This window comes from Hippocampus bargibanti, linkage group LG08 (assembly GCF_051943395.1).
Source record: "Hippocampus bargibanti isolate YZ-2025 linkage group LG08, ASM5194339v1, whole genome shotgun sequence".
NCBI lineage: Eukaryota > Metazoa > Chordata > Actinopteri > Syngnathiformes > Syngnathidae > Hippocampus > Hippocampus bargibanti.
This window is the reverse complement of record NC_142741.1, coordinates 22,176,915-22,186,494: the sequence shown is the minus strand read 5'-3', so window position 1 is coordinate 22,186,494 and position 9,580 is coordinate 22,176,915. Positions and strand designations below refer to the sequence as shown.

Sequence of the window (9,580 nt, the reverse complement as noted above, 5' to 3'; positions counted from 1 at the left end):
GTAAAATAAAGTCATTTTATTTACCTCTGTGATGGTAATTGTTGTAGTTGCGTCTTGATGATATCCGAGTGAAGTGGCCTTGCTTTCTCAGCGATAATACACCCACTCGCACTGTCCCCTACTAGCTGCTTTTCATTAATCCAAATCAACAGAAGTTTTTCAACCTCTTCTCTTGCCTGAGACGGTTGCTTAGACACCACAGAAAACCCCTTAGCCACACGTAGCAACGGTCGACTTAGTGTACTGGTACTGGGACGCTAAGTCACACAAATGCACACCTCGTCAGTTTTTTTCTCGATGATTTCCTTCTTCTGCCTGACCGTAATTTTCTTTTGTGTCCTCTTCGGCTTAACACTAGCCTGTGGTGGGGTCTTTTTCTCTCCCAAAAAAAGAAAAAGTATCCACTCCATAATAAACCACGTTTGCACTCAAAAAAGTGGGTGTGAAGAAGTAGTCCGGCAGCCACGGTGGCGCTGTTCGGCCGTCTGGTTTGGTGTTCTTCTGCCAAAAACTAGTCCGTGTGCCAAGATTATATTCTCGCGAATTTAATGTTCGTTAGGTGAAAAGTTTGTGAGCTAAAGCGTTTGTAAGCCGAGGTATTTGAAATTGGTCTCTGCTGTTTTACTCCAGTCCACATTTTGTGAGCTGCTTTGCACAGCCTGAGCATCAGATGAGAGGCTCACAGAGGAGCCTCTCCTCTGCAGCCACTCGCACAGCAGTTGCACTTGAACGCAGCGCACTGCCGGTCTCAGACAAGTTGAACGCCAGTGTCGAGAAGAGCACTTCACTGCTCCGGATCCATGTGGCACATTCAAGCGCGCCATCTCTCAAGCGGTGCATGGTGGGGGGCTCTTAATTAAGCACATTTTGCCGCATTTTAAACATTTTTTTTTCCTTAGGCACACGTTCTTATACTTGACTGTGCAGACTGTAACTGAGTGAAAGATCCAAGTTCCAGTGGATATTGCGGTTATTGTCTATCCGTTTATTTTTTTTGGATTTATTTATTTTTAATTTTATGTTTTTAGTAATAGCTGCTCCAGCAGATCAACTCCTGGATCTTTTTTCTTAAATCCAAGTCCACAATGCACAGATTGGAGATGCTCGTTTACACTTTTTTAGCGCTGTGCATAGCAGTGAAAGCAGAATTGAAAGCAAGGAATTGCAGTAAGATGAGGGATGCTTGTGTTGCCAGGGGCTTCAGCTTCACGGACGTTCCACTCAAGGAGATTCCAGGTAAGACTGCAATGCAACTGGTACACTGAGAATCAAAGTATTGTTTAATGGCCATAAAAAGAAAAAAAAATAGTCATGCTCTTTTGGGTTTGCTGCTGAGTTTGAGGGTGGAGCAAGATCTCAACCACTTGTTCATTTTCCACGTGCTAAACAAACGTTTTCAACTTCTACTGCTAGAAGTAAGCCTTACGACACAGCCTTATACTGTAAATACAATAGAATTAAGTTGGATTTTTATTGAAAACTAAATGTAGGCATCATATCTGAGAATGACCAAGAGAATACTGTAATTTTATGCATATCTGAAGTTGGACCATTTTAATGCTGAAAAAAAAATCTCAGAAGTGGAACCTGGTTTCTTGAAAGTCGGCTTATTTACCTACGTTCAGATAAATTGATTCAGTTTGTTTGTTGCAGATCGTTTTCCCCTTTCTTTCCAGCATCTGTTTTAATCTTCCAAGAAGATAAAAAGTGCAATTGATTATGCTATTAGGAAGCCCAAGAAAAGGTGTTGCTGTTTGGGCGGGTCAACTACAGGCCCCACCCTCCACTCACTTGATTGATCCCCACCCACAAAGTTGACTTCGTTTTGAGGAGGGAATGTATTAATTGTACTTCCATTCATCTTAATGGGAAGAATTGTTTTGGTTTGAGAATATTTCAGTTAGGTTGCAAAATGACGTTAAGCTCTTAAGCGTCGGGTACACTGTAGTAATTCTACTAAAAAATAAAAAAAAAAGTACAATATGGGCCAAAGTATCTAAATCTAAAACACAGCAGTCGTGAGAAAAAAAGTAAATGTTTTGAGAAAAAAATAAATAACAATCAGAGGTAGTCACATCCGTAAATTTTGCCGGTCCGCCATTCAGCAGCGGCTGGGCAATCCATCCGTCAAATCTGTCATCATCATTATACACAATCATTTTATTGCTCATCCATTATGGAACACTGTGACAACTAAATCAAATATATTACAATGAATATTTACACTCATCTATTTGGCTCAAACATTTCCAAAGTAAATGAAATGTCACACATCGTGCGTGCCTTGGTAACCGGTGGTCAATAAATCAACAACTGACAAAACATCACTTATTGTATGTGCTTACTCTGTCAGTTTTTCTTTTCTTATTACCATCAAAACTGGCATCTGTCTGTTACTGGTTGGTTATACATTATAACCAATACATATAGATATATAAATATACATGTACGTATTTATATTTTTATTAAAAATAATTCATATATAAAGTAATTGTAACTTTGAAATATATTGATGATAAAAGAAAAAAGTAATAATTTAGCGGTGGATTTTTTTAAAATTAATTTAAAAAAATCCAGGTGTTTATATTGATGGACTCAGTTTTCAAATTAAGAGAAAAATGTAAATTGTTATGATTATTTTTATTATTAGTAAGAAAAGTTACCATTTCATGTTGTGAAAATAAAGTTGGCATATGATGAGAAAAGAAAATCTATTTGTGAACCAGTGCGAATGTTAAAGGACAACCAACGTCTCCGGACAAGTTGTGTCCATAATTTGTAAAATGGCTTCAAATGACTTCGACTGGGTGTATTTTAATAAGATTCCACCGCATATAGCTATATTTTACGTTTTAAGACTCGCGCTGAACATTCAGGAAGTCTTGTTTTTGAGTTGGTGACGAGTCCTCACGTGACGTGAGAAAAGGACCGCCCTTTACCGTAAAAAAGACACATTGTAGCGGTCCTTCCATCACGTCAATGTATTTTGCTGTACTGTTTTTTTGAAACCCTTGTGTTACATCCAAAAGCCGCCAGCAGAGGGAGTCAAGTTCCATGGAAGGAATGTATCAGCCTGGGGAAACGGGCTGATTCATTCCTCACAGCTCGGTGGCCATTTTTCTTGCTTCATTTTGGGTGAGACATTCCCCCCGCCCGTTTGCCTCAAAATGACACGGAATAAATACTTTAATCGATTGCAAACATGTATACTTTCCTCTTCAGAACTATTTGAATTATATTCATAACTGGATGTGTAACAAGAAAGCATATTATCCAAATCTGAAGCCATTGTTTTTATGCTCCAGCAATGCAAGACGTCTTGGCATGACATCACGAACTGGGGGCGGGACTTTCTGAAAATGCCCAATTCGCAGCTCAATTTTTTGCAGATTTTGGACACTTTAAGTTATTTTTATTGGTTTTGCATTTGACTGTGTTTTGGGTATTTTAGACACTATAAAATGTTTTTCTGATGTCAGTTAAAAAAACAAAAAAGTGATGTCGGTTGCCCTTTAACACTCATTCACTGTGAATTGCAACTTTATTCTTTTCAAGTGAGACTTCTTTTCTGGGATGAGAACACATTGCCACATCTTTTTTTTCTTGGTAATTTTCCTTTGTTTTGTGGCCCTCATACTCTGTCGTAGAGGTCGGCGGTCAGGCTGGGTATCTTTACTTCCTCAAAGCACGGCAGTTAATTACGCACGAGCTGCTCTACATGACGATAACAATATTTAATCCTAATGTGAAGAGTCCCTCCAGGCGGCTGCGGTGAGATTGCCTGCCTGCTCCGTGCTGGAGCCAACCCTGCGTGTATAGATAATGGATAATGAATGGTCAGCCATAAGCAGATTAACTAACTCGTCCAAGCGCACATTTTAGCGCCAACGCCAGGCGGAATTGCGGCTTCCACTTGCTTGCTTAAGTGTCTCCAAACACAAGGGACTCTTTTTTCCACATGATTAAAAATGTCATAAAAGGCAATTAAAGCGCATCTCACTCGCAATTATGTTGTATAGCTGGCTGAGAGAATTTGAGGCTTACCAACTGGAGGCTTACCAAACGTTTATGAAACTCAATCGTCATTCAAAAGTTGATGCAATCCAATAGTCAGACAACAAGTACCCCAGGGCTCTTGTTCACGTTGTTCACTGCAAGGTGAAGGTGCTTTAACAAAGTCTGTTCATCAAGTATAGTTCGCCAAGTTCTCCACAGGGCACTGGCAGCAGTTTTTCGGTGCTGTGGTCCATTTTCCACTGATGTGAAGCAGACTTGGAAATTGATCATCCCTAGTCATTAAAATGTCTCCTTTGAAGGAGCGTGTGTTTGCCTTCTGCATTTAATACAATAAGTTATTCATACTTAATCAGAGGACTGTGCTCATGACTGAATGTAGGTTTGGAGATGTTTAATTAGAATAAAGGTGAGCGAGCTGGCTGTTGTTTAATCGTTGCCTAGCAATGCATCTCGCAGCACACTGAGGCCACGTCGGCACCTTCCATGGCTTTCACAACCATCCTATACTGTTTCAAATATGAAATGATTCAAAACTCAACCCTTTTCATCATTACAATGACTGTGTGAATGGTGCTTTCAGACAAATTTCAAGGTACCTTCATGAGTCGATCACCAGATGGTCACGAGCAGACCATGAAAGCAATTAATCGACGTCAGGATTCAAATCAGAATAATCTTTATTGGCCAAATATGTAGGACACACAAGGAATTTGTCTCCGGTCGAACACGCTGCACTAGTATCATTTGAAAAAAGACGTGACAAATATTTATAGAGGCCACTAATAAAAGATAATCTAATTTAATATAATTCCTTAATGATAGTGGTGCCTCTCAGGAACAACTGTCAGACAATGTGTAAAATACCAAGCAGAGCTGAAGTGACCAATTGTAGAATGAAATATGGAGACAGTTCTAAAGTTGGTGCAGGAAGTCATTGAACTATGTATTTAAAAGTGATAGTCGCTGTATTTGTAGTTCAACACGTGTGCAATTATGCAGGTGTCTCTAAGTGTCTGGTGCTGGAGATTATATAGGTCAGTAATAATGGCTCAAGTGAGTACAGAGCTGGAGCTACCATGATTATAATGGGATGCTGTTCCAAAGGGTAGTAGAAAATTGCAAAGAGGCACTATACAGTTAAGAAGCAGTTTAAATGCTGGATTTGGTTCGCATGGATCCTCAGGGGAGTAGCTGGAAAAGGTGATGGGCAGGGTGCGAAGGGTCCAGTCATGCAATATGATTTGATGTTTAACCATAAAAAGGGGCTTAACTTACTACAGCCTCCTGGTTGAGGAAAGTCTCGGCGAAAGTGTGCAATTTTAATATCCCACCACCCAGAATGTGTAAATTTCACAAAGCTGAAAAAAAATGGATAAAAAAAAATCAAAAGGTACAGACGGTACTAAGAATTACCTGTACCCTCCCACTTTTACTATTTAGGAGAGTTACTAAACCACCAATCACACAAGCTAAAAGTATATTCATCCATTTGTAATCCATCTCAAAATCCACCTGTTTAAATCATTCTCTTTATAGTTTTATCTCTTGTTCTTTTTGTAATTTTATGTGATTTTATCCATGTCCTCGTTTTGTGATTGTAAAGTGTCCTTGAGAGCTTTGAAAGGCGCTAATCAATAAAATATATTATTATCATTATTATAAACAGGATCATGCAAAACAAAACTGAGATTGTAGTGCAAAGACGGAAATTTGATCAAGAATTTATCCACACCAAGTGGTGCCATAGCACTGTTCATTCACCTGATGGCGCCGTGTTTAAAAAAAAAGTTGTTAATGGAAATTGGAAGCCACATTGTCATGCCTGTTGCCATCTGCCATGATACCAAGATAATTCATGGAAGTCAGACATATTTGGGATTGTTTGCCCTTGGAGAGGTCTGATTGCGTGCCTTTGTCCTTCATGAAGCATCTCCCAATACCTCAGGCAATATATGACATTTTTATGGCTTATCATGATTTAGTACTTAGATCATTTTCCTTTATGTTGGGGCAGCACGTTGAACGTCTGCCCCACAGTTATAAGGCTCTGCGTTGGAATCTTGTCCTGCTCTGTGAAGTTTGCATGGTTCTCCGGATAGCCCAAACTTTTTCACACATTCCCTAAAACTCACGTTACATTCATTGAAGACTTTCAACTGCATGATTTTTTTTGTCTCAAATGTGTTCGGCGACCAAGGCAGTGTGAGCTTCACTCCAGATTTTCTGTGGCTCTACAAGTATGAAAGTGGCTGGATTTTTCCCCTACGAGTTGGAAATAGTCCAATTCAAAAGCAATAAAATGCTTTAGTTTATTCTCCGATTTCTCACTGAATTCCTTCGAGAACACTTTGCGGTGTGTGAAAGCGGGAAATATAATAATTCAAATTTCCTAGCATGACGGACCATGTTCCAATTCTTTCGCGTTCATTGGCACGACGAAACTCGAGAAGAAACAGCTGCAAAAAGCACGATGGTGTTCGCGGTGTCTCTCAGTTCCAAACAGAAACAGCTGTGGTGGTGGCGTGGGGAGGTGATTAAAGTCGGCAGTTAAGCGTAAAGGTGAGTTTGCAGAAGTGATGGTTTCATCTAAAAATCTTGGCACGCGGCGCGCATAGCATGAGTGTTTTTCATCCTGCATCAGCAGAAATGTCTCACGGGGAGGAATTTTGTTAAAGCAAAGCTGAATGGGAAGAGGAGTCAACATATCGTGCTTGTTTCAGATGATTTCCGACATGGGACGTGTTTGGTCCTGATAAACACGTTTAAAAAGCTCCACTTCACTGGAAGGACACTCTTAGGGACAATATCTGAACAGTTTTCAACTGTTTTGAAGATTGTGACTTTTGACTGGCCCTCCAGAGATGTCAATTTCTTGTGTTTATTATTGTGGTTACAGCTTGAAGTACCCTATTTTCCGGTGTATAAGGCGAACTGCACTGTAAGAAGGCTCACCTCCAAGGAATGGTGTATTTTCAAACTTTTTTTCTGATATAAGGCGCACTGGAGTATAAGGCACAACTTCAATGAATGAATAAAGTTTTTCAAATATAATATATAAGTGTAGCCGTTGAGGAATGAGCACACACGACTAAATGTGGAGACGTGTTTATTCCAACGGCTAACAAGTGGATCTGAACTGAACAGCAAAAGCAGTGTAATATATGTAACATGAACCGCCCCCTCCTCTGCACCTGCTGGGTGAGATGCCTGGTCCTAGTGCCCGCCATACAGCCCCCCCCAGAACACCCAGAAGGAAGGTCAAGGTGAAAATTTTGCAGGGGGCTTAACCAGCCTGCCCCAACGACTACGCAGTCCGTCTTTCGGTGGTGAAGGTGATTCGGGCGAGACCTCAGTGGGGGAACGACACTCAACCCTGGCATGCCGCGGTGAGGCTGGAGGTTTCGGAGGGCGTCCGCGACGTGGGGCCTGGGCAGGCGAAACGTCCTCGCCTGCAACTAAATGAGCCGGTTTGAGCCTGTCTATTGAAATGCCCTCCCTCCGCCCACCCATATCGAGCACAAAACTCTTTTCACCGTGTTCGAGCACTCTAAACGGGCCGTCGTACGGCGGTCGGAGGGGAGAGCGGTGGGCATCGTGACGCACAAAGACGAAACGGGCTGACCTAAGAGCAGACGGAACAAATATTTTGGGGACGCAGTGGTGAATTGGTGCTGGAGTCAGGGGCTCTGCTGGCAAAAGGGGGAATGAAGGTGCACCCGAAGCTTCAGGCAGAAATTCACCAGGAACGCGGAGTGGTTGACCGAGCACTAACTCTGCGGGGGCGCCGTTAAGGTCTTCTTTAGGGGCCGAACGTAACCCGAGCAGGACCCACGGAAGCTGGTCGACCCAGTTACCGTCCGACAGCGCGGCCCGTAGCGCGGCTTTCAGTGACCGGTGGAAGCGTTCGCACATCCCGTTAGCCTGCGGGTGGTAGGTCATAGTGCGGTGTACCTGCACACCCAAGGACTGCGCCATGGCCGACCAGAGCTCGGACACAAACTGGGGGCCTCTGTCCGAAGTGATATCGGATGGCGTGCCGAAACGTGCGACCCAGGACGACAGAAATGCGCGGGCAATATCTGCCGAGGTCGTGGAGGACAGGGGGACTGCTTCCGGCCACCTAGTGGTTCGATCGACCATGGTGAGGAGATGTGTGCAACCCTGCGAAGGAGGGAGGGGCCCGCATTGGAAAAGTTTCCAGGTTTGCTCGGGTGTGCCTGTGGACTTTGGCGCGCTGACATGCCACGCATGCAGCTGCCCACTTCCTGACGTCCTTTCGTAACCCAGGCCAGACAAACTTGGCCCCAAGTAGTTTGACTGACGCCCGGACGCCAGGGTGTGAGAGGAAATGAATAGAATCAAAAATTCGCCGACGCCACTCCTGCGGAACCACGGGACGAGTGCGACCCGTAGACACATCGCAGAGGAGACCCCCCCTTCACACAGTGCCACCTTCTCAAGTTTCAGGGCTGTGCCTGCTGCCTTGAGTTCGTGGATGTCCGGATCCTCAGATTGGGCGGTGGCCATCTCTGAAAAATCCACCCCGAGCTGGACTGGACACACAATCGCGCGTGACAAGCAATCGGCCACAGGGTTACATTTGCCGGCCACGTGCTGAATGTCTGTTGTGAATTCAGAAATGGCCGCCAAATGCCGTTGCTGTCGGGCCGACCACGGTTCAGTCACCTTTGAAATGGCGAATGTGAGTGGTTTGTGATCCACATATGCGGTAAACCGGCGCCCCTCGACGAGGAAACGAAAATGGCGCGTTGCAAGATAGAGTGCTAACAACTCTCTGTCGAAAACACTGTACTTGCGTTCGTTATCTTGCAGCTTCCGACTGAAAAATGCAAGGGGCTGCCATTCGTTCTCCACAAGCTGCTCAACCACCGCCCCTACGGCAACATCAGACGCGTTGGTAGTCAAAGCCACCTGTGCGGTTGAGATTGGGTGGACCAGAAGAGTTGCACCCGCAAGAGCTTCCTTGGCCCGTTGGAAGGATTGTGCTCGTTGCGGTGCCCACTCGACGGGGTCGTTACCCTTCTTTTTTCTCAAGGCGCCGTGGAGGGGTTGTAGGAGGTCGGCTGCGTGAGAAAGAAACCGGTTGTAAAAATTGATCATGCCCAAAAACTCCTGCAGAGCCTTAACTGTGGCCGGGCGGGGGAAATCCACCACTGCTTGCACTTTGGCGGGTAAGGGGATGGCGCCCTGTGGAGAAATGCGATGCCCCAAGAAATCGATCTCGGACAGACCAAATTGGCACTTAACAGGGTTAACTATAAGGCCGTGCGAATCAAGGCGCTTGAAAACTTCGGTTAAGTGCGACAGGTGTTCCTCCGGTGAAGGGCTGGCCACAAGGATGTCGTCTAGATAGACAAATACAAAATCAGGGACCTCGCAAGAGTCCATCAGTCTCTGAAAGGTCTGTGCAGCCCCCTTCAGGCCAAAAGGCATACGGAGGAATTCAAAAAAGCCAAAAGGGGTTATTACTGCAGTTTTTGGCACATCTTCTGCCCGTACCGGAACCTGGTGATAACAGCGAACGAGGTCAACTTTGGAAAAG

At 44.0% G+C, this 9,580-nt stretch overlaps 1 protein-coding gene across 2 annotated transcripts in view; it reads left to right on the top strand.

Moving 5' to 3' along the window:
• Positions 1-730: 730 nt before the first annotated feature.
• Positions 731-9,580, top strand: part of gpc6b (glypican 6b) — a 104,096-nt gene continuing 95,246 nt past the window's right edge. For both annotated transcript variants that reach the window (XM_089002293.1, XM_089002291.1), the window contains exon 1: positions 731-1,236. In XM_089002293.1, the coding sequence (XP_088858419.1) occupies positions 1,086-1,236 (151 nt within the window). In that variant the 5' untranslated portion in view covers positions 731-1,085. The remainder of the gene's footprint in view (positions 1,237-9,580) is intronic.